The sequence below is a fragment of the Saccopteryx bilineata genome, chromosome 9, assembly GCF_036850765.1.
Source record: "Saccopteryx bilineata isolate mSacBil1 chromosome 9, mSacBil1_pri_phased_curated, whole genome shotgun sequence".
NCBI lineage: Eukaryota > Metazoa > Chordata > Mammalia > Chiroptera > Emballonuridae > Saccopteryx > Saccopteryx bilineata.
This window is the reverse complement of record NC_089498.1, coordinates 50,158,345-50,182,609: the sequence shown is the minus strand read 5'-3', so window position 1 is coordinate 50,182,609 and position 24,265 is coordinate 50,158,345. Positions and strand designations below refer to the sequence as shown.

Sequence of the window (24,265 nt, the reverse complement as noted above, 5' to 3'; positions counted from 1 at the left end):
CCTAAATCCTCAGTCCTATCTCGTCTACTGAGGGAAATGACCATGCTCTGTGTGGGCTCCCTTTCCCGGCGCTGCAGCCTGGAAACTCTAGGTAGTAATCTGGGACAGCTGTTGGGGTTCACTTTATTTGCTTTCGCTTGCTCTTACTCTGTTATTGACTTTCTGAAAACTGCTGTTTCATATATAGCTTTATAGTAGTTCAAGGCAGGAAGGTAAATCCAGCCACTGTTATTTCCGTCTTGAATGGAAGCAGAAATTATTTCTATGTATGTTTGTTTGAGAAAAAAACTTTATACTTGAGTCATTTTAGTTCTACGTTTGTGTTAAGCTGTCGAACAGATGCTTCTCCAGATGCCTCATTGGAGCTGATATTTCAATCAGATATATATGAAGATAAAACATGTGGATTTTCTTGGTAATTTTCTTCCTAAAGTATTTCATATCTCTGGCATCATGTTGCCTATTTGTGCACTTACATAAGTATGGAAATTATATATATCATGTTTAAAAATACTTTGCATAATATTAGTTGAGTGTGAAACATAATTTAAGAACTTAGAAAGATCTAAGCTGAGTACATTTAGGGGAAAAACATGCAATTATTGGTTGTTCTGGTTGAGCTTTTTGAATTATTTGAAGTACTTTTCTGGGGTGTTTTACGTAATTTGGACATACATAGTTTTAGAATTCACATTAAATTATGTTTTTAATCAAAGAATAAATAAAATCTCCTTACCAACTAACGTAAGTAAAAGGGTTGTAATTTGGAGAATTGCAGTCTTCTCTATCAATAGATAACATTAATTCACTTTTCCATATTTCTGAAATGAGAGTTAGACAAAATCTCAACCCTAAAACATTCATTCCAACTGTGTTTCTGTATATACATTCAGATAGATTATTCAATTGTTCTCTTAATTTGTATTAGTACTTTACATTTTCTAGGTTGTTTTTTTGTTTTTTGTTTGTTTGTTTTTCTGTATTTTTCTGAAGCCAGAAACGGGGAGAGACAGTCAGACAGACTCCCGCATGCGCCCGACCGGGATCCACCTGGCACGCCCACCAGGGGGCCATGCTCTGCCCACCAGGGGGCGATGCTCTGCCCCTCCAGGGCATCGCTCTGTTGTGACCAGAGCCACTCTAGCGCCTGGGGCAGAGGCCAAGGAGCCATCCCCAGCGCCGGGGCCATCTTTGCTCCAGTGGAGCCTCGGCTGCGGGAGGGGAAGAGAGACAGAGAGGAAGGAGAGGGGGAAGGGTGGAGAAGCAGATGGGCGCTTCTCCTGTGTGCCCTGGCCGGGATTCGAACCCGGGACTTCTGCATGCCAGGCCGACGCTCTATCACTGAGCCAACCGGCCAGGGCCTTGTTTTGTTTTTTAAAGCTAAAATAACCTCTTTTAAAGTGGTTTTGTCAGTTCTCAGAAAATGTGACATACAAGTGTAGTGTATTTTTATTAGTGGGAGAGAGAACAGTTAAAGGGTATTCCTTGCTTTTGTATTCATTGTTGTCTTTGAGATTATTCTGCTAAGCGGTTTTTTGTTTGTTTGTTTGTTTTTGAGAGAGGCAGGGAGACAGAGAGAGGAACATCAAGCTGCTCCTATATGTGCTCTGACCAGGGAATTGAACTGGCAGTTTGCCCTTACGTTCCAAAACAACGCTCCAACCAGCTGAGCTGTCCAACCAGGGTTGCTAAGAGTTTTAAAGAAAGAATATTTATTCCAAGTGGGGGGTATCAGTTCGTTTGAGAAATGTAACCAATAGAAGTCCATATTTCTTTATTATTTTTTTATTAAGTGAGAGGCAGGGTGGCAGAGACGGACTCCCGCATGTGCCCCCACTGGGATCCACCCGGCAAGCTCCCTACAGGGTGATGCTCTGCCCATCTGGGGCCACTGTTCCGTTGTTTGGCAACCAAGCTATTTCAGCACCTGAGACAAGGCTGTGGAGCCATCCTCAACACCTGGGGCCAACTTTGCTCGAACCTTTCGAGCCATGGCTGCAGGAGGGGATGAGTTGGGGGGGGGGGTGGAGAAGCAGATGGTTGCTTCTCCTGTATGCCCTGACTTGGAATCACACCCAAGACTTCCACATGCCTGGCTGACACTCTGCTGCTGAGCCAAGCAGCTAGGGCCAGAAGTCCATATTTATTGATGGACCAGAATATGGAGTCTAATACAGAAGAAACAGATTCAAGAAAAATGGGAAAGTTCAAAGCAGCTATAGAACATTTGCCTGCCCCATGATGGTGCAGTGGATAGTGTTGACCCAGAATGCAGAGTTTACTGCCTTGAGCAGGGTATTGTCCACATGATCTCAAAGGTCACTGGCATGAAAAGCTCAAGGTCGCTGGCCTGAGCAAGGGGATATTGGCATGGCCCCAGTCAAGACACATAGAAGAAGCCCAATGTAGAATTAAACTGAAAGCAACTACAAATTTTGATGCTTCTCACTCTCTCTCCTTCTCCTCCCTCTTTTGGAAGCAATCAATGTACAATTAAAGTGAAAGCAACCATTAATATGAGTTGATGCTTCTCACCCTCTCACACCCTCCCTGTCTATTTCTCTCTTTAAAAAAAAAGCAGCTATTAGAACATCTGATTTATTATTATTATTTTTTAAGTGAGAGAAGGGGAGATAATGAGACAGACTCCCACATGTGCCCTGACTGGACCAGCAACCCCCATCTATGACAGAAGCTAGGATCCATCTAGCTATTTTTAGTGCCTGAGGCTGTTGCGCTGGGACCAACTGAACTATCCTCAGCACCCTGGGCCATGCTCCAACCAATCAAGCTACTGGTTGCGGGAGGTGAAGAGGGAGAGATGGGAGAAAGAAAGGGGAAGAGAAGCGGATTGTTGCTTCTCTTGTATGCCCTGACTGGGGATCGAACCCGGGACATCCATTCATTGGGCCCACACTTATCCACTGAGCCACTGGCCAGGTCCGTATAACATTTCTAAGACTTATCCTCTGTTGACTCAGAGCAAAGAATAGGTTGTTCCTGAAATGGAACCAAGTCAACAGAAATTACTGATTTATTTTACAGAAAGCTGGCACGTATCTTTAATGGCTTCTAATGAAAATTAGACCATAAATAAATACTTTTGTGTATTTGCTTTGACATCTTTAGAGTTACAAAAACTAACAACAACAACAACAAAACCTTACTGTATTTATGGCCACACACAAATTCTATAACCTTTAGTTCCCACTAATTGAAGGTATTCAAGTTCCCATTTTTAGTATTTAGATATAATTTACAATTGAAATATGAGTAGTATCTAAAAGGGCAAGTAGGTATAAACATGAGCAACTGTTTAAGCAGGATTATATTAACTCATTGAAATAAAAATATGCTCCTTTTGGTCCCATAGATTATCATGGCAGTAGGTTTTGTTTTGTTTTTTTAGATAAGCTTCTTTAGATCAATCTTAGGTTTATATAAAAATTGAGCAGAAAGTACAGAGAGTTCCCATAAACTTACTGACATTCTACACTACAGTAGTATATTTGTTATAATTGATAGCCCTACATCAAAACATCATTACACTAAAGTCCATAATTTGCATTGGAGTTCACTCTTGGTGCTGTATATTCTCTGGGTTGGGACAAATGTATAGTGACACGTATTCACCATTGTAGTGTCATACAGAATACAGTCGTTTTACTGCCCTGAAGAGCCTCTGTACATCGCCTGTTCATTCTTTTATCCCCCACAACCCGTGGCAACCACTGGTCTTTTAACTGTCTTCATAGTTTTGCCTTTTTCAGAATAGTGTATAGTTGGAATCATACACTATGTAGCCTTTTCAGATGGGCTTTTTTCACTTAGTAACACACATTTAAGTTTCCTCTGTCTTTTCATGTCTTGATAGCTCATTTCTTTTTAGCGTTGAATAATACTTTATGTCTGGATGTACCACCATTTATTTACCCATTCACTCACTAAAGTACATCTTGGTTGATTCTAAGTTTTGATAGTTATGAGAAAAGCTTCTATAAACATCCATGTTCAGGTATTTGTATAGATTAATTAGTTTTGAATTCATTTGCATAAATACCAAGGAAGGCAATTGCTAGATCCTGTGGCAAGAGTTTGCTTAGTTCTGTAAGAAACTACTGAACTGACTGCCGCCGTGGCTGTATAATTTTGCATTCACACAAGCAGTAATTGAATGAAATCCTGTTGTCAGCATTTGGTGGTGTCAGGGTTCTGGATTCTGATATGTAATGGTATCTCATTTTAATTTGCAGTTCCCTAACAACATACAATATGGAGCGTTTTTTCATATACTTACTTGCCATCTGTATACTGTATATATTTTGGTGAGCTTTCCAGGTCTTTTGTCCATTTTTTAATTGGGTTGTTTTTCATTGTTGAGTCTTTTAGAGATCTTTGTATATTTTAGGTAACAGTCCTTGGTTGGAGTGTCTTACAAATATTTTCTCACAATGTGTGACCTGTCTCATTCTCTTGACATTGACTTTAGCAGAGTAGACTTTTTAGTTTTAATGAAGATTCGCTTATCAATTATTTCTTTCATGGATTGTGCCTTTGGTGTTATATTAAAAGTCATCACCATACCCTAGTTTATCTAGGTCTTCTTGGTTGTTTTCTTCTAGGAGTTTTATTGTATTGAGCTCTACATTTAGGTCTGTGATTCTTTTTTGAGTTAATTTTTGTGAAGAATCTAAGCTCTGTGTCTAAAATCTTTTTTTTTTTTTTTTTTTTTTTTTTGCATGTGGATGTCTAGTCCTGGCACCTTTGTTGAAAAGACTCTCTTTGCTTCATTGCTCCTGTTTGGTCATTGTTCCTTTGACATAATTATGAGTTAGATGTTTTATTCCTACTTTCTTAAGGAGACTTGAAGAAGATGGCTTTATTATATTTATTCTAGTTTTAACACTTGAACCACTAAGGATTACTAAGTTGAATTTCAGTTTGTAGAATAGAATAGTGAAGAATAACAGTTATATTTGAGACAAGTGATTTACAGTCTAAGCTATTATTTAATGAAAATACTTTTGAATTGCAAAAACTAATTAACATTCTTTTAGTTCTTGTAATTAATTTAAAAGTATGCCAAAATTTTTCTTCTTACCTTTAAAGCTCAACCTAGACATTCAGTGAGCTCTAAAATCTTTCTTCAAAAGCAAACATTAATAAGAAAGAATGCTTAAAATTATATAAAATATTGACTTTTACAGTGGTTTCTGGCTTTGAAGGTACGCCTCATGGCTTGAAGACTTAAACTGTAAACAAGTATTTTTACTACTTGTTTTTCTTTAACTTGTATCACTGTTAAATATTTACATTATGGGAGTGGTATTAGCTTTCACTTGCATATACTCAAATGTATAAAGGGATCAGGCAAGTAATGGATGAATCATCCTGTATCAGTTTTTCAAGAGTAGCTTCAAATCTGGATTTTTAAGAATCTAAAATCTCCCAATGGTGATAAATAATGCAAAATTGAAAAATATTTGTGCAGGTCAAATCAAATACAGCTTTGGTCTGAATGGTACTGCTTTGTAACTTCAGACCTAAGGGGCTGCTTCTTGGAAGTAAATACAGATTTTAGGTACTTTAGATGATTTAATTAATATATAGCAGTTAAGAAGAGAGGCTTACAATCACCTGTTGATGAGCAAGTTGTGGACTGCTTCTAAGTGTAGATATTATGTTCTGTGATATGAATGCATATACATATTTTTCTCAATTTCTCGTTTAAGGTCTCAGCCAGTTTCTTCTCCAGTCATCCTCCAGTTTGGTCATGCAGAGACCCTGCTCCCACTTCTGTCTCTCATGGGCTACTTCAAAGACAAGGAGCCCCTAACAGCTTATAACTACAAGGAACAGATGCATCGGAAGTTCCGAAGTGGTCACATTGTACCCTATGCCTCAAACCTACTATTTGTGCTTTACCATTGTAAAAATGCTAAGACTTCTAAAGACGAATTTCGAGTGCAGATGTTATTGAATGAAAAGGTGTTACCATTGGCTTACTCGCAAGAAACTGTTTCTTTGTATGATGACCTGAAGAACCACTATAAGGACATCCTTCAGAGTTGTCATGCCAGTGAAGAATGTAAATTACCAAAGATGAACACCACATCTGATGAGCTATGAGTACATGGAGAACATGAGTACATGGAGAACATTTGTAATTCATCAGGAATCTATAGGGGTTGATTATATGCTTAGAATAGGTGGGCAATGCCTGGTTACAGGGAGCTTTCATAGTACTTGGCTAGTTCTGTCTTTTCATAGAAAAACATTGAGTTTCTTTTTGAGTCTGGACATTGATGTGTAGGCAATGATTCTTCAAAGAAATAGCTGGCACTGCAAATGTTTACAGTTTCCTATTTATATATAAAGTCTCACAGTGAGAATATATTTTCAAAATCATGGCTTGTAAGTGCTGGAATAACAAAATATTTCAGTTGAGTGATCCATAACTTGATTGAACAAAGTCGAGGAACTTTTACCAGGTGTGCTGAAATTTTCTCTTTTTTTTTTCCCCAGTAGCACAGGTCTAGTATTATCTTTCTTAATCAGATATATTGTGATACAGTGGGAGTATCATTTTGAAAGAAAGCTAACATCTCTGAGAATTTGAAACAATGTTAAGAAACAGTCTAATTTAAAAGGACACTTTGGCCCTGGCCGGTTGACTCAGTGGTAAAGCCCAGTGTGTTGAAGTCCCGATTTCAATTCCCAGCCAGAGCACACCGGAAAAGCGCCCATCTGCTTCTCTACCCTTCCCCCTCTCCTTTTTCTCTGCCTTTCTCTTCCCTTCCCGCAGCCAAGGCTCCATTGGAACAGAGTTGGCCCGGGCTCTGAGGATGGCTCCATGGCCTCTACCTCAGGCACTAGAATGGCTCCGGTTGCAACAGAGTAATGCCCCAGATGGGCAGAGCATTGCCCCCTGGTGGGCATGCCGGGTGGATCCCGGTCGGGCACATGCAGGAGTCTGTCTGTCTGCCTCCCTGCTTCTCACTTCAGAAAAATACAAATGAAATAAAATAAAAGGACAGTTTGACTGAAGGAAGACCAAAGTATATAATATTTTTGTTAATATTTGTAAAGTATTTGAACACTTCTATAATAATGCCTTTTAACCTCCCATTAAGTCCTTCAAGGCCATTCTTTAATTATTATCTTAGCCCTGGCCAGGTACTCAATTGGTTAGAACATTGTTGGGACAAGTCAAGTTGTGGCTCTGATTCCTGGTCAGGGTACATACAGGGATCAACTAATGAATGCATACATAAGTGGAACAATAAAGCAGTGTTTCTGTCTTTCTCTCTAGAATTAAAAACTTTTTTTCATACTTGTTTTACATATATAGCAGTGGAAGGACAAAGGAGAACATTAGCGACATTAAGTGGATAGAATCCAAGTTTCTTCAGTCTGTTGCTTAGCAGTTTTTAACATTCTGTCACTTGGCTTCTATTTTTATATTTTGTTATGTGAAATACCTTTTGGTTGCTTAATATCTTTTTTCATTTTTTTTCTTCTGAATGGCTTAGTTTCATAGATATGAACTCATTTCAAAAAAAAATAGTTTGTGAGTTCTGTCAAATACCCTGAAAATGTTTGCTATAATAATAAACAGAGTTCTTGGTTTTTTTCTACTCTTTGTGTTGATAAACAATCAGTGGTTTATGATAAAAGGTTAGAATTTTAAGCAGCTTTGACTAAATCAGACAACATAAGGCAATTTTCTTCTAATGGAAATATCCTAAAGTAAACTTTAACCTCAAAAAAGTGGAAATCCATTTTATTAAAAATCTAGGCTCTGGCCAGGTAGCTCAGTTAGAGCAGAAAGACCAGCACCAGTGCACAGACCTGCAGTTGGAAACCACTGGGTTAGAGCATCATCCCAACACACCAAGGTTGTGGGTTCAATTCCTTGTCAGGGCACATACAAGAATCAACCAATGAATGCGCAACTAAGTGGAACAAAAATCTCTTTCTAAAATCGATCAATAAAAAAAATTTTTTAATATAAGAAGTATCCCAACAATATATTGAAATTATAAAAGAAAAGGCATAGAGCATTGATCTTCAAATGAATACTGTTCATCAAATAGATGATTGGTAAATTCTCTAGTTTCATCAATATACTGCTGATTGTTTCTGCAAAAAGTTCTGGTGTTTGCTTTTGACACTATCTTTAATTTTGAATGTATTGGGGTTATATTGGTTAATAAAATTATCTAGGTTTCATGTTGACAGTTCTACAGTAAACCATCCGTGCATTGCATTGTGTCCACCACCCCACATCAAGTCTGCTTCTGTCACTGTCTCCCCCCACCCTCCTCCACCTTCCCGCACCTCCTTTTCCTCCGGAAATCCCCACACTGCTCTCTGTGTCTGTACTTTTTCTTTGCTTAATCCTTTCACATTTTTTCACCCAGTCTCCCAACCCCAATCCCCTCTGACTGCTGAACATTCATGCCCGTTGTCTTGTTTTATTAAAATAAACCTTATAACATTTGGTTTAGATCCAAATAACAATTGAGGACTTCTGTATGCCTCCCTGATGCCACTGCCCTCACTCCCTGCAGCGTAAATTCAGTACCATTCCATTGCATGCTTGTGAGTTTTAAAATAGTCTTCAAGAGGATATTGTACATATCATTCTTGAATGATTTATTTTAGCTGCTGTGTTTTTCAAGACTTCTTGATTCCGATCTTTTCTGTCACAAATTAATACCATTAATTCATCAATACCTGTTGGGTACTTTTTATGTACATACACTAGAGTTCAGTCTGTGGGCATATAAAGTTAAATGAACCTAGTTCTTTCAAGGGGGTTCTCTTAAAAAACTTTAAATTTATTTGGTGCTGGCAGATTAAATAATTTTGACTCATAAGCTTTTTATAGAATATGAAAAATAATTGTTTAATTTTATTGTTAAATAGACCGTGTCGTTTTTGTAGTTATTGCTATGTAAAGTATTTCAGGATGAAGGGTTAATTGCGGTCCGTTTTTGTTAATGTTACGGAAGTTATGATGTTACTCTGGTGCTGTTCCTCTCATTTTGGAAATGCCTGACAAGAGTATCATAGAAACTGAAGTTCTGATCTAGAATAGGATATATAAAAATTCAACATTGAAAAATAATCTTTGGCAAATGAGTTCATTCACAGTAGGTGACCAGATTACTCATTTAAGCCATGTAATCACTGTGATCTAACATTTTAGCCTATGGACATGAGCCATTTTTTCTGTCTAATCTATAGCTTGATGTGTGAAGTGTTTTGTACTTACTTTTTTTTTCTGCTCTCCAATACATAATCATTCACTTGATACTATTTTTGTATATTCTCTTGATCTTATTTGTAAAGAAAGAAGCTTGGTTTTTTTTTCCTAGGCATAATCAACTTTTATGATATTCTTACTTAAGTGCTTTCCTTTTGTAAACTGCCAAACTGATGCAGGCCCTTAAAATTTTGGAAGTTACAAACAATCAAATTAGAATATGTAAGTATAAATTTTTGGAATATATCTCTCTAAGATGGTATTTCATGTGGTTCATTCGTTATCCTTGGAACTTGGACTGTCTTTTGCCAAACGTAAACCGAAAATAAATATTTGCATTACCATATAATTTGCCTATATCTAGCTCTCTGCACTTCACAGATTAGTTAATTCTCTCCTAATCAGGCTGACCAGGCAGTGGTGCAGTGGATAGAGCATCGTCTGGGACACTGAGGACCTAGGTTTGAAACCCGAAGGTTGCTGGCTTGAGCGTGAGATCACAGACATGTCCCCGTGGTTGCTGACTTGAGCCCAGATTGCTGGCTTAAAGCCCAAGGTCGCTGGCTTGAGCAAGGAGTCACAAACCTAGGCTCTGCTGGAGCCACCCCCTCCCCTCAAGGCACATATGCATAAGCAATCAATAAACAACTAAGGTGCCACAAAGACGAATTGATACTTCTCACTTTTTTTTTTTTGTATTTTTCCGAAGCTGGAAACAGGGAGAGACAGTCAGACAGACTCCCGCATGCGCTCCAGTGCCTGGAGCCCCGGCTGCGGGAGGGGAAGAGAGAGACAGAGAGGAAGGAGAGGGTGGGTGGAGAAGCAAATGGGTGCTTCTCCTATGTGCCCTGGCCGGGAATCAAACCCAGGTCCCCCGCACACCAGGCCAATGCTCTACCGCCGAGCCAACCGGCCAGGGCTGAATTGATACTTCTCATTTCTCTCCCTGTCTGTCTCGCTAAAAGAAAAAAATTTCTCTCCTAATCATTTTTTTTCTTGAGCATTTTCCTTAAGCAGCTCAATTCAGTTTTAAGCACCTTCATGTTAATCTATGAAGATATTTTTAATTGGTTGTGTGTAATAGTATTTTTGAGGAAATTTCACACAAGAAAAATGCTGTCATTCTTACAGTTAAAAGATTTGTAGTTTGGAGCTTCATGCTTGGCAATTTCGAAGGAAATTAACTTTAAAAACTTTCACTGTAAGTACTGAAGTAATATATTTTAAAATAGGATTCTTAATTTTATTATCTCTAAAACATTCATAATTAAGTATCTCCCTTGTTCTAGTCCCAGGTTTTAAACCATTAATTATACCCAAACAGTTCATGTTCACATTTATGTTGTGCTAAGAGAAAAATATTTGTTCATTAGAATGGTAGCCTTCCAAACTAAATAGTACTGCCAGTTTACTGAGAAAGTTTTATTAGAATATTTATTTTCTATTATTTCTGAAATGGCTAATGTGGAAAATGAAGCTGGACTGACAGTCTAGAGCAGGGGTCCCCAAACTTTTTACACAGGGAGCCAGTTCACTGTCCCTCAGACCATTGGAGGGCCGGACTATAAAAAAAACTATGAACAAATCCCTATGCACACTGCACATATTTAAAGTAAAAAAAAAAAAAAAAAAAAAAAAAAAAACGGGAACAAATACAGTATTTAAAATAAAGATCAAGGAAATTTAAATCAACAAACTGACAAGTATTTCAATGGGAACTATGGGCCTGCTTTTGGATAATGAGATGGTCAATGTGCTCTCACTGACCACCAATGAAAGAGGTGCCCCTTCTGGAAATGCAGCACAGGACGTATAAATGGCCTCTGGGGGCCGCATGTGGCCCGCGGGCCGTAGCTTGGGGACCCCTGGTCTAGAGATTCTGTTTATTTCATTAGCATTCATTTTTACCAGCCTTGGTTCTGATTGTCTTTTGACTGAACATTAACAATTTGGGTGTTTTTGGAAACCTTTTCAACAAATACTCTCCTTCTGGAAAGAAAATCCAATTTTGTTGTAAAATATATAAGATTACATTGGAGAGGTTCTGTCCGTCAGCTCAGTGGTAGAGCATCTACCCTGCCTGTGGATGTCCCGGGTTCAATTCCTGGTCAGGACACACAGGAGAAGTGACCATTGGCTTCTCCACCCCTTCCCCTTTCTCTCTTTCTCTCTCACTCTCACTCTCTTCCCCTCCTGCAGCCATGGCACAGTTGGTTTGAGTTCATCGCTGGCTCCATGGAGTCTCCTCAGAAGTTAAAAAGCTTGTTGAGAACATGACTCCGGATGATCAGAGCGTTGGCCCCAGCTGCGGGTCACCTGGTGGATCCCAGTCAGGGAGCCTGTGAGAGTCAGTCTCTTCGGCCCCAGCTGCGGGTCACCTGCTGGATCCCAGTCAGGGAGTTTGTGAGAGTCAGTCTCTTCGGCCCCAGCTGCGGGTCACCTGGTGGGTCCCAGTCAGGGAGCCTGTGAGAGTCAGTCTCTTCAGCCCCAGCTGGGTCACCTGGTGGGTCCCAGTCAGGGAGCCTGTGAGTGAGTCAGTCTCTTGGGCCCCAGCTGCGGGTCACCTGGTGGGTCCCAGTCAGGGAGCATGTCAGAGTCAGTCTCTTGGGCCCCAGCTGCGGGTCACCTGGTGGATCCCAGTCAGGGAGCCTGTGAGAGGCAGTCTCCTCGGCCCCAGCTGCGGGGCACCTGGTGGGTCCCAGTCAGGGAGCCTGTGAGAGGCAGTCTCTTCGGCCCCAGCTGCGGGGCACCTGGTGGGTCCCAGTCAGGGAGCCTGTGAGAGTCAGTCTCTTCGGCCCCAGCTGCGGGTCACCTGGTGGGTCCCAGTCAGGGAGCCTGTGAGTGAGTCAGTCTCTTGGGTCCCAGCTGCGGGTCACCTGGTGGGTCCCAGTCAGGGAGCCTGTCAGAGTCAGTCTCTTCGGCCCCAACTGCGGGTCACCTGGTGGATCCCAGTCAGGGAGCCTGTGAGAGGCAGTCTCTTCGGCCCCAGCTGCGGGTCACCTGGTGGGTCCCAGTCAGGGAGCCTGTGAGAGTCAGTCTCTTCGGCCCCAACTGCGGGTCACCTGCTGGGTTCCAGTCAGAAAGCCTCTGAGAGTCAGTCTCTTCGGCCCCAGCTGCGGGTCACCTCGTGGGTCCCAGTCAGGGAGCCTATGAGTCAGTCTCTTCGGCCCCAGCTGGGTCACCTGGTGGGTCCCAGTCAGGGAGCCTGTGAGAGTCAGTCTCTTCGGCCCCAGCTGCGGGGCACCTGGTGGGTCCCAGTCAGGGAGCCTGTCAGAGTCAGTCTCTTCGGCCCCAACTGCGCGGCACCTGGTGGATCCCAGTCAGGGAGCCTGTGAGAGTAAGTCTCTTCGGCCCCAGCTGCGGGTCACCTGGTGGATCCCAGTCAGGGAGCCTGTGAGAGTCAATCTCTTCGGCCCCAGCTGCGGGTCACATGGTGGTTTCCAGTTGGGAGCCTCTGAGAGTCAGTCTCTTCGGCCCCAGCTGCGGGTCACCTGGTGGGTCCCAGTCAGAAAGCCTATGAGTCAGTCTCTTCGCCCCCAGCTGCAGGTCACCTGGTGGATCCCAGTCAGGGAGCCTGTGAGAGGCAGTCTCTTCGGCCCCAGCTGCGGTTCACCTGGTGGGTCCCAGTCAGGGAACCTGTGAGTGAGTCAGTCTCTTGGGCCCCAGCTGCGGGTCCCCTGGTGGGTCCCAGTCAGGGAGCCTGTGAGAGTCAGTCTCTTTGGCCCCAACTGCGGGTCACCTGGTGGATCCCAGTCAGGGAGCCTGTGAGAGTAAGTCTCTTCGGCCCCAGCTTCGGGTCACCTGGTGGGTTCCAGTCAGCGAGCCTGTGAGAGTCAGTCTCTTCGGCCCCAGCTGTGGGTCACCTGGTGGATCCCAGTCAGGGAGCCTGTGAGAGTCAGTCTCTTCGGCCCCAGCTGCGGGTCACCTGGTGGATCCCAGTCAGGGAGCCTGTGAGAGTCAGTCTCTTCGGCCCCAGCTGCGGGTCACCTGGTGGGTCCCAGTCAGGGAGACTGTGAGAGTCAGTCTCTTCAGCCCCAGCGGGGTCACCTGGTGGGTCCCAGTCAGGGAGCATGTCAGAGTCAGTCTCTTCGGCCCCAACTGCGGGTCACCTGGTGGATCCCAGTCAGGGAGCCAGTGAGAGGCAGTCTCTTCGGCCCCAGCTGCGGGTAACCTGGTGGGTCCCAGTCAGGGAGCCTGTGAGAGTCAGTCTCTTCGGTCCCAGCTGCGGGTCACCTGGTGGGTCCCAGTCAGGGAGCCTGTGAGAGGCAGTCTCTTCGGCCCCAACTGCGGGTCACCTGGTGGATCCCAGTCAGGAAGCCTGTGAGAGTCAGTCTCTTCGGCCCCAGCTGCCGGTCACCTGGTGGATCCCAGTCAGGGAGCCTGTGAGAGTCAGTCTCTTCGGCCCCAGCTGTGGGTCACCGGGTGGATCCCAGTCAGGGAGCCTGTGAGATTCAGTCTCGTCGGCCCCAGCTGCGGGTCACCTGCTGGGTTCCAGTCAGAAAGCCTCTGAGAGTCAGTCTCTTCGGGCCCAGCTGCGGGTCACCTGGTGGATCCCAGTCAGGGAGCCTGTGAGAGTAAGTCTCTTCGGCCCCAGCTGCGGTTTACCTGGTGGATCCCAGTCAGGGAGCCTGTGAGAGTCAGTCTCTTCGGCCCCAGCTGTGGATCACCTGGTGGATCCCAGTCAGGGAGCCTGTGAGAGGCAGTCTCTTCGGCCCCAGCCGCGGGTCACCTGGTGGATCCCAGTCAGGGAGCCTGTGAGAGGCAGTCTCTTCGGCCCCAGCCGCGGGTCACCTGGTGGATCCCAGTCAGGGAGCCTGTGAGAGGCAGTCTCTTCGGCCCCAGCTGCGGGTCACCTGGTGGGTCCCAGTCAGGGAGCCTGTGAGAGTCAGTCTCTTCGGCCCCAGCTGCGGGTCACCTGGTGGGTCCCAGTCAGGGAGCCTGTGAGTGAGTCAGTCTCTTTGGCCCCAGCTGCGGGTCACCTGGTGGATCCCAGTCAGGGAGCTTGTGAGAGTCAGTCTCTTCGGCCCCAGCTGCGGGTCACCTGGTGGGTTCCAGTCAGGGAGCCTGTGAGAGTCAGTCTCTTTGGCCCCAGCTGCAGGTCACCTGGTGGGTCCCAGTCATTGAGCCTGTGAGAGTCAGTCTCTTCAGCCCCAGCTGGGTCGCTTGGTGTGTCCCAGTCAGGGAGCCTGTGAGAGGCAGTCTCTTCGGCCCAAGCTGCAGGTTACCTGGTGGATCCCAGTCAGGGAGCCTGTGAGAGTCAATCTCTTTAGCCCTAGCTGGGTCACCTGGTAGATCCCAGTCAGGGAGCCTGTGAGAGGCAGTCTCTTCGGCCCCAGCTGCGGGTAACCTGGTGGATTCCAGTCAGGGAGCCTGTGAGAGTCAATGTCTTCGGCCCCTGCTGCGGGTCACATGGTGGATCCCAGTCAGGGAGCCTCTGAGAGTCAGTCTCTTCGGCCCCAGCTGCGGGTCACCTGGTGGGTTCCAGTCAGGGAGCCTGTGAGAGTCAGTCTCTTAGGCCCCAGCCGCAGGTCACCTGGTGGATCCCAGTCAGGGAGCCTGTGAGAGGCAGTCTCTTTGGCCCCAGCCGCGGGTCACCTGGTGGGTCCCAGTCAGGGAGCCTGTGAGAGTCAGTCTCTTCGGCCCCAGCTGCGGGTCACCTGCTGGGTTCCAGTCAGAAAGCCTCTGAGAGTCAGTCTCTTCGGCCCCAGCTGGGTAACCTGGTGGATCCCAGTCAGGGAGCCTGTGAGAGTCAGTCTCTTCGGCCCCAGCTGGGTAACCTGGTGGATCCCAGTCAGGGAGCCTGTGAGAGTCAGTCTCTTAGGCCCCAGCCGCAGGTCACCTGGTGGATCCCAGTCAGGGAGCCTGTGAGAGTCAGTCTCTTCGGCCCCAGCTGGGTAACCTGGTGGATCCCAGTCAGGGAGCTTGTGAGAGTCAGTCTCTTCGGCCCCAGCTGCGGGTCACCTGCTGGATCCCAGTCAGGGAGTTTGTGAGAGTCAGTCTCTTCGGCCCCAGCTGCGGGTCACCTGGTGGGTCCCAGTCAGGGAGCCTGTGAGAGTCAGTCTCTTCGGCCCCAGCTGGGTCACCTGGTGGGTCCCAGTCAGGGAGCCTGTGAGTGAGTCAGTCTCTTGGGCCCCAGCTGCGGGTCACCTGGTGGGTCCCAGTCAGGGAGCCTGTCAGAGTCAGTCTCTTGGGCCCCAGCTGCGGGTCACCTGGTGGATCCCAGTCAGGGAGCCTGTGAGAGGCAGTCTCTTCGGCCCCAGCTGCGGGGCACCTGGTGGGTCCCAGTCAGGGAGCCTGTGAGAGTCAGTCTCTTCGGCCCCAGCTGCGGGTCACCTGGTGGGTCCCAGTCAGGGAGCCTGTGAGTGAGTCAGTCTCTTGGGCCCCAGCTGCGGGTCACCTGGTGGGTCCCAGTCAGGGAGCCTGTCAGAGTCAGTCTCTTCGGCCCCAACTGCGGGTCACCTGGTGGATCCCAGTCAGGGAGCCTGTGAGAGGCAGTCTCTTCGGCCCCAGCTGCGGGTCACCTGGTGGGTCCCAGTCAGGGAGCCTGTGAGAGTCAGTCTCTTCGGCCCCAACTGCGGGTCACCTGCTGGGTTCCAGTCAGAAAGCCTCTGAGAGTCAGTCTCTTCGGCCCCAGCTGCGGGTCACCTCGTGGGTCCCAGTCAGGGAGACTATGAGTCAGTCTCTTCGGCCCCAGCTGCATGTCACCTGGTGGGTCCCAGTCAGGGAGCCTGTGAGAGTCAGTCTCTTCGGCCCCAGCTGCGGGTCACCTGGTGGGTCCCAGTCAGGGAGCATGTCAGAGTCAGTCTCTTCGGCCCCAACTGCGGGTCACCTGGTGGATCCCAGTCAGGGAGCCTGTGAGAGTCAGTCTCTTCGGCCCCTGTTTCGGGTCACCTGGTGGATCCCAGTCAGGGAGCCTGTGAGAGTCAATCTCTTCGGCCCCAGCTGCGGGTCACATGGTGGTTTCCAGTTGGGAGCCTCTGAGTGTCAGTCTCTTCGGCCCCAGCTGCGGGTCACCTGGTGGGTCCCAGTCAGGGAGCCTATGAGTCAGTCTCTTCGCCCCCAGCTGCAGGTCACCTGGTGGGTCCCAGTCAGGGAGCCTGTGAGAGGCAGTCTCTTCGGCCCCAGCTGCGGGTCACCTGGTGGGTCCCAGTCAGGGAACCTGTGAGTGAGTCAGTCTCTTGGGCCCCAGCTGCGGGTCCCCTGGTGGGTCCCAGTCAGGGAGCCTGTGAGAGTCAGTCTCTTTGGCCCCAACTGCGGGTCACCTGGTGGATCCCAGTCAGGGAGCCTGTGAGAGTAAGTCTCTTCGGCCCCAGCTGCGGGTCACCTGGTGGGTTCCAGTCAGGGAGCCTGTGAGAGTCAGTCTCTTCGGCCCCAACTGCGGGTCACCTGGTGGATCCCAGTCAGGGAGCCTGTGAGAGTCAGTCTCTTCGGCCCCAGCTGCGGGTCACCTGGTGGATCCCAGTCAGGGAGCCTGTGAGAGGCAGTCTCTTTGGCCCCAGCTGCGGGTCACCTGGTGGGTCCCAGTCAGGGAGACTGTGAGAGTCAGTCTCTTCAACCCCAGCGGTGTCACCGGGTGGGTCCCAGTCAGGGAGCATGTCAGAGTCAGTCTCTTCGGCCCCAACTGCGGGTCACCTGGTGGATCCCAGTCAGGGAGCCAGTGAGAGGCAGTCTCTTCGGCCCCAGCTGCGGGTAACCTGGTGGGTCCCAGTCAGGGAGCCTGTGAGAGTCAGTCTCTTCGGTCCCAGCTGCGGGTCACCTGGTGGGTCCCAGTCAGGGAGCCTGTGAGAGGCAGTCTCTTCGGCCCCAACTGCGGGTCACCTGGTGGATCCCAGTCAGGGAGCCTGTGAGAGTCAGTCTCTTCGGCCCCAGCTGCGGTTCACCTGGTGGATCCCAGTCAGGGAGCCTGTGAGAGTCAGTCTCTTCGGCCCCAGCTGTGGGTCACCTGGTGGATCCCAGTCAGGGAGCCTGTGAGAGTCAGTCTCTTCGGCCCCAGCTGCGGGTCACCTGCTGGGTTCCAGTCAGGGAGCCTCTGAGAGTCAGTCTCTTCGGCCCCAGCTGCGGGTAACCTGGTGGATCCCAGTCAGGGAGCCTGTGAGAGTAAGTCTCTTCGGCCCCAGCTGCGGTTTACCTGGTGGATCCCAGTCAGGGAGCCTGTGAGAGTCAGTCTCTTCGGCCCCAGCTGTGGATCACCTGGTGTTTCCCAGTCAGGGAGCCTGTGAGAGGCAGTCTCTTCGGCCCCAGCCGCGGGTCACCTGGTGGATCCCAGTCAGGGAGCCTGTGAGAGGCAGTCTCTTCGGCCCCAGCTGCGGGTCACCTGGTGGGTCCCAGTCAGGGAGCCTGTGAGAGTCAGTCTCTTCGGCCCCAGCTGCGGGTCACCTGGTGGGTCCCAGTCAGTGAGCCTGTGAGTGAGTCAGTCTCTTGGGCCCCAGCTGCGGGTCACCTGGTGGATCCCAGTCAGGGAGCTTGTGAGAGTCAGTCTCTTCGGCCCCAGCTGCGGGTCACCTGGTGGGTTCCAGTCAGGGAGCCTGTGAGAGTCAGTCTCTTTGGCCCCAGCTGCGGGTCACCTGGTGGGTCCCAGTCAGGGAGCCTGTGAGAGTCAGTCTCTTCAGCCCCAGCTGGGTCGCCTGGTGTGTCCCAGTCAGGGAGCCTGTGAGAGGCAGTCTCTTTGGCCCCAGCTGCAGGTTACCTGGTGGATCCCAGTCAGGGAGCCTGTGAGAGTCAATCTCTTTAGCCCTAGCTGGGTCACCTGGTAGATCCCAGTCAGGGAGCCTGTGAGAGGCAGTCTCTTCGGCCCCAGCTGCGGGTAACCTGGTGGATTCCAGTCAGGGAGCCTGTGAGAGTCAATGTCTTCGGCCCCTGCTGCGGGTCACATGGTGGATCCCAGTCAGGGAGCCTGTGAGAGGCAGTCTCTTTGGCCCCAGCTGCGGGTCACCTGGTGGATCCCAGTCAGGGAGCCTCTGAGAGTCAGTCTCTTCGGCCCCAGCTGCGGGTCACCTGGTGGGTTCCAGTCAGGGAGCCTGTGAGAGTCAGTCTCTTTGGCCCCAGCCGCGGGTCACCTGGTGGGTCCCAGTCAGGGAGCCTGTGAGAGTCAGTCTCTTCGGCCCCAGCTGCGGGTCACCTGCTGGGTTCCAGTCAGAAAGCCTCTGAGAAACAGTCTCTTCGGCCCCAGCTGCGGGTCACCTCGTGGGTCCCAGTCAGGGAGCCTATGAGTCAGTCTCTTCGTCCCCAGCTGCATGTCACCTGGTGGATCCCAGTCAGGGAGCCTGTGAGAGTCAGTCTCTTCGGCCCCAGCTGGGTAACCTGGTGGATCCCAGTCAGGGAGCCTGTGAGAGGCAGTCTCTTTGGCCCCAGCTGCGGGTCACTTGGTGGGTCCCAGGCAGGGAGCCTGTGAGAGTCAGTCTTCGGCCCCAACTGAGGGTCACCTGGTGGATTCTAGTCAGGGAGCCTGTGAGAGTCAGTCTCTTGGGCCCCAGCTGCGGGTCACCTCGTGGGTCCCAGTCAGGGAGCCTATGAGTCAGTCTCTTCGGCCCCAGCTGGGTCACCTGGTGGATCCAAGACAGGGAGCCTGTGAGAGGCAGTCCCTTCGGCCCCAGCTGCGGGTGACTTGGTGGGTCGCAGTCAGGGAACCTGTGAGAGTCAGTCTCTTCGGCCCCAGCTGCGGGTCACCTGGTGGATCCAAGTCAGGGAGCCTGTGAGAGGCAGTCCCTTCGGCCCCAGCTGCGGGTGACTTGGTCGGTCGCAGTCAGGGAACCTGTGAGAGTCAGTCTCTTCAGCCCCAGCTGGGTCACCAGGTGGGTCCCAGTCAGGGAGCCTGTGAGTGAGTCAGTCTCTTGGGCCCCAGCTGCGGGTCACCTGGTGGGTCCCAGTCAGGGAGCATGTCAGAGTCAGTCTCTTGGGCCCCAGCTGCGGGTCACCTGGTGGATCCCAGTCAGGGAGCCTGTGAGAGGCAGTCTCTTCGGCCCCAGCTGCGGGGCACCTGGTGGGTCCCAGTCAGGGAGCCTGTGAGAGTCAGTCTCTTGGGCCCCAGCTGCGGGTCACCTGGTGGGTCCCAGTCAGGGAGCATGTCAGAGTCAGTCTCTTGGGCCCCAGCTGCGGGTCACCTGGTGGATCCCAGTCAGGGAGCCTGTGAGAGGCAGTCTCTTCGGCCCCAGCTGCGGGGCACCTGGTGGGTCCCAGTCAGGGAGCCTGTGAGAGTCAGTCTCTTCAGCCCCAGCGGGGTCACCTGGTGGGTCCCAGTCAGGGAGACTGTGAGAGTCAGTCTCTTCAGCCCCAGCGGGGTCACCTGGTGGGTCCCAGTCAGGGAGCATGTCAGAGTCAGTCTCTTCGGCCCCAACTGCGGGTCACCTGGTGGATCCCAGTCAGGGAGCCAGTGAGAGTCAGTCTCTTCAGCCCCAGCGGGGTCACCTGGTGGGTCCCAGTCAGGGAGCATGTCAGAGTCAGTCTCTTCGGCCCCAACTGCGGGTCACCTGGTGGATCCCAGTCAGGGAGCCAGTGAGAGGCAGTATCTGCGGCCCCAGCTGCGGGTAACCTGGTGGGTCCCAGTCAGGGAGCCTGTGAGAGTCAGTCTCTTCGGTCCCAGCTGCGGGTCACCTGGTGGGTCCCAGTCAGGGAGCCTGTGAGAGGCAGTCTCTTCGGCCCCAACTGCGGGTCACCTGGTGGATCCCAGTCAGGAAGCCTGTGAGAGTCAGTCTCTTCGGCCCCAGCTGCCGGTCACCTGCTGGGTTCCAGTCAGAAAGCCTCTGAGAGTCAGTCTCTTCGGGCCCAGCTGCGGGTCACCTGGTGGATCCCAGTCAGGGAGCCTGTGAGAGTAAGTCTCTTCGGCCCCAGCTGCGGTTTACCTGGTGGATCCCAGTCAGGGAGCCTGTGAGAGTCAGTCTCTTCGGCCCCAGCTGTGGATCACCTGGTGTTTCCCAGTCAGGGAGCCTGTGAGAGGCAGTCTCTTCGGCCCCAGCCGCGGGTCACCTGGTGGATCCCAGTCAGGGAGCCTGTGAGAGGCAGTCTCTTCGGCCCCAGCTGCGGGTCACCTGGTGGGTCCCAGTCAGGGAGCCTGTGAGAGACAGTCTCTTCGGCCCCAGCTGCGGGTCACCTGGTGGGTCCCAGTCAGGGAGCCTGTGAGTGAGTCAGTCTCTTGGGCCCCAGCTGCGGGTCACCTGGTGGATCCCAGTCAGGGAGCTTGTGAGAGTCAGTCTCTTCGGCCCCAGCTGCGGGTCACCTGGTGGGTCCCAGTCAGGGAGCCTGTGAGAGTTAGTCTCTTTGGCCCCAGCTGCAGGTCACCTGGTGGGTCCCAGTCATTGAGCCTGTGAGAGTCAGTCTCTTCAGCCCCACCTGGGTCGCTTGGTGTGTCCCAGTCAGGGAGCCTGTGAGAGGCAGTCTCTTCGGCCCCAGCTGCAGGTTACCTGGTGGATCCCAGTCAGGGAGCCTGTGAGAGTCAATCTCTTTAGCCCTAGCTGGGTCACCTGGTAGATCCCAGTCAGGGAGCCTGTGAGAGGCAGTCTCTTCGGCCCCAGCTGCGGGTAACCTGGTGGATTCCAGTCAGGGAGCCTGTGAGAGTCAATGTCTTCGGCCCCTGCTGCGGGTCACATGGTGGATCCCAGTCAGGGAGCCTCTGAGAGTCAGTCTCTTCGGCCCCAGCTGCGGGTCACCTGGTGGGTTCCAGTCAGGGAGCCTGTGAGAGTCAGTCTCTTAGGCCCCAGCCGCAGGTCACCTGTTGGATCCCAGTCAGGGAGCCTGTGAGAGTCACTCTCTTTGGCCCCAGCCGCGGGTCACCTGGTGGGTCCCAGTCAGGGAGCCTGTGAGATTCAGTCTCTTCGGCCCCAGCTGCGGGTCACCTGCTGGGTTCCAGTCAGAAAGCCTGTGAGAGTCAGTCTCTTCGGCCCCAGCTGCGGGTCACCTCGTGGGTCCCAGTCAGGGAGACTATGAGTCAGTCTCTTCGGCCCCAGCTGCATGTCACCTGGTGGATCCCAGTCAGGGAGCCTGTGAGAGTCAGTCTCTTCGGCCCCAGCTGGGTAACCTGGTGATCCCAGTCAGGGAGCCTGTGAGAGTCAGTCTCTTCGGCCCCAGCTGCGGGTCACCTGCTGGATCCCAGTCAGGGAGTTTGTGAGAGTCAGTCTCTTCGGCCCCAGCTGCGGGTCACCTGGTGGGTCCCAGTCAGGGAGCCTGTGAGAGTCAGTCTCTTCAGCCCCAGCTGGGTCACCTGGTGGGTCCCAGTCAGGGAGCCTGTGAGTGAGTCAGTCTCTTGGGCCCCAGCTGCGGGTCACCTGGTGGGTCCCAGTCAGGGAGCATGTCAGAGTCAGTCTCTTGGGCCCCAGCTGCGGGTCACCTGGTGGATCCCAGTCAGGGAGCCTGTGAGAGGCAGTCTCTTCGGCCCCAGCTGCGGGGCACCTGGTGGGTCCCAGTCAGGGAGCCTGTGAGAGTCAGTCTCTTCGGCCCCAGCTGCGGGTCACCTGGTGGGTCCCAGTCAGGGAGCCTGTGAGTGAGTCAGTCTCTTGGGCCCCAGCTGCGGGTCACCTGGTGGGTCCCAGTCAGGGAGCCTGTCAGAGTCAGTCTCTTCGGCCCCAACTGCGGGTCACCTGGTGGATCCCAGTCAGGGAGCCTGTGAGAGTCAGTCTCTTCGGCCCCAGCTGCGGGTCACCTGGTGGGTCCCAGTCAGGGAGCCTGTCAGAGTCAGTCTCTTCGGCCCCAACTGCGGGTCACCTGCTGGGTTCCAGTCAGAAAGCCTCTGAGAGTCAGTCTCTTCGGCCCCAGCTGCGGGTCACCTCGTGGGTCCCAGTCAGGGAGACTATGAGTCAGTCTCTTCGGCCCCAGCTGCATGTCACCTGGTGGGTCCCAGTCAGGGAGCCTGTGAGAGTCAGTCTCTTCGGCCCCAGCTGCGGGTCACCTGGTGGGTCCCAGTCAGGGAGCATGTCAGAGTCAGTCTCTTCGGCCCCAACTGCGGGTCACCTGGTGGATCCCAGTCAGGGAGCCTGTGAGAATCAGTCTCTTTGGCCCCTGTTTCGGGTCACCTGGTGGATCCCAGTCAGGGAGCCTGTGAGAGTCAATCTCTTCGGCCCCAGCTGCGGGTCACATGGTGGTTTCCAGTTGGGAGCCTCTGAGAGTCAGTCTCTTCGGCCCCAGCTGCGGGTCACCTGGTGGGTCCCAGTCAGGGAGCCTATGAGTCAGTCTCTTCGCCCCCAGCTGCAGGTCACCTGGTGGATCCCAGTCAGGGAGCCTGTGAGAGGCAGTCTCTTCGGCCCCAGCTGCGGTTCACCTGGTGGGTCCCAGTCAGGGAAACTGTGAGTGAGTCAGTCTCTTGGGCCCCAGCTGCAGGTCCCCTGGTGGGTCCCAGTCAGGGAGCCTGTGAGAGTCAGTCTCTTTGGCCCCAACTGCGGGTCACCTGGTGGATCCCAGTCAGGGAGCCTGTGAGAGTAAGTCTCTTCGGCCCCAGCTTCGGGTCACCTGGTGGGTTCCAGTCAGCGAGCCTGTGAGAGTCAGATTCTTCGGCCCCAACTGCGGGTCACCTGGTGGATCCCAGTCAGGGAGCCTGTGAGAGTCAGTCTCTTCGGCCCCAGCTGCGGGTCACCTGGTGGATCCCAGTCAGGGAGCCTGTGAGAGGCAGTCTCTTTGGCCCCAGCTGCGGGTCACCTGGTGGGTCCCAGTCAGGGAGACTATGAGAGTCAGTCTCTTCAGCCCCAGCGGGGTCACCTGGTGGGTCCCAGTCAGGGAGCATGTCAGAGTCAGTCTCTTCGGCCCCAACTGCGGGTCACCTGGTGGATCCCAGTCAGGGAGCCTGTGAGAGGCAGTCTCTTCGGCCCCAGCTGCGGGTCACCTGGTGGGTCCCAGTCAGGGAGCCTGTGAGAGTCAGTCTCTTCGGCCCCAGCTGCGGGTCACCTGGTGGGTCCCAGTCAGGGAGCCTGTGAGAGGCAGTCTCTTCGGCCCCACCTGCGGGTCACCTGGTGGATCCCAGTCAGGAAGCCTGTGAGAGTCAGTCTCTTCGGCCCCAGCTGCGGGTCACCTGGTGGGTTCCAGTCAGGGAGACTGTGAGAGTCAGTCTCTTCGGCCCCAACTGCCGGTCACCTGGTGGATCCCAGTCAGGGAGCCTGTGAGAGTCAGTCTCTTCGGCCCCAGCTGTGGGTCACCTGGTGGATCCCAGTCAGGGAGCCTGTGAGAGTCAGTCTCTTCGGCCCCAGCTGCGGGTCACCTGCTGGGTTCCAGTCAGAAAGCCTCTGAGAATCAGTCTCTTCGGCCCCAGCTGCGGGTCACCTGGTGGATCCCAGTCAGGGAGCCTGTGAGAGGCAGTCTCTTCGGCCCCAGCTGCGGGTCACCTGGTGGGTCCCAGTCAGGGAGACTATGAGAGTCAGTCTCTTCAGCTCCAACGGGGTCACCTGGTGTTTGCCAGTCAGGGAGCCTGTGAGAGGCAGTCTCTTCGGCCCCAGGTGCAGGTTACCTGGTGGATCCCAGTCAGGGAGCCTGTGAGAGGCAGTCTCTTCGGCCCCAGCTGCGGGTCACCTGGTGGGTCCCAGTCAGGGAGCCTGTGAGAGTCAGTCTCTTCGGCCCCAGCTGCGGGTCACCTGGTGGGTCCCAGTCAGGGAGCCTGTGAGAGTCAGTCTCTTCGGCCCCAGCTGCGGGTCACCTGGTGGATCCCAGTCAGGGAGCTTGTGAGAGTCAGTCTCTTCGGCCCCAGCTGCGGGTCACCTGGTGGGTCCCAGTCAGGGAGCCTGTGAGAGTCAGTCTCTTCAGCCCCAGCTGGGTCGCCTGGTGTGTCCCAGTCAGGGAGCCTGTGAGAGGCAGTCTCTTTGGCCCCAGGTGCAGGTTACCTGGTGGATCCCAGTCAGGGAGCCTGTGAGAGTCAATCTCTTTAGCCCTAGCTGGGTCACCTGGTAGATCCCAGTCAGGGAGCCTGTGAGAGGCAGTCTCTTCGGCCCCAGCTGCGGGTCACCTGGTGGGTCCCAGTCAGGGAGCCTGTGAGAGTCAGTCTCTTCGGCCCCAGCTGCGGGTCACCTGGTGGGTTCCAGTCAG

General features: G+C 51.6%; 1 protein-coding gene across 2 annotated transcripts in view; it reads left to right on the top strand.

Annotated features, from left to right (window-relative positions):
• Positions 1 to 8,822, top strand: part of MINPP1 (multiple inositol-polyphosphate phosphatase 1) — a 32,277-nt gene extending 23,455 nt beyond the window's left edge. Inside the window, exon 5 of one of the 2 annotated variants that reach the window (XM_066242328.1) lies at positions 5,733 to 8,822. In XM_066242328.1, coding sequence (XP_066098425.1) covers positions 5,733 to 6,129 — 397 coding nt within the window. In that variant the 3' untranslated portion in view covers positions 6,130 to 8,822. The remainder of the gene's footprint in view (positions 1 to 5,732) is intronic. The other variant, XM_066242329.1, reaches the window with a different exon arrangement.
• Positions 8,823 to 24,265: the final 15,443 nt, after the last annotated feature.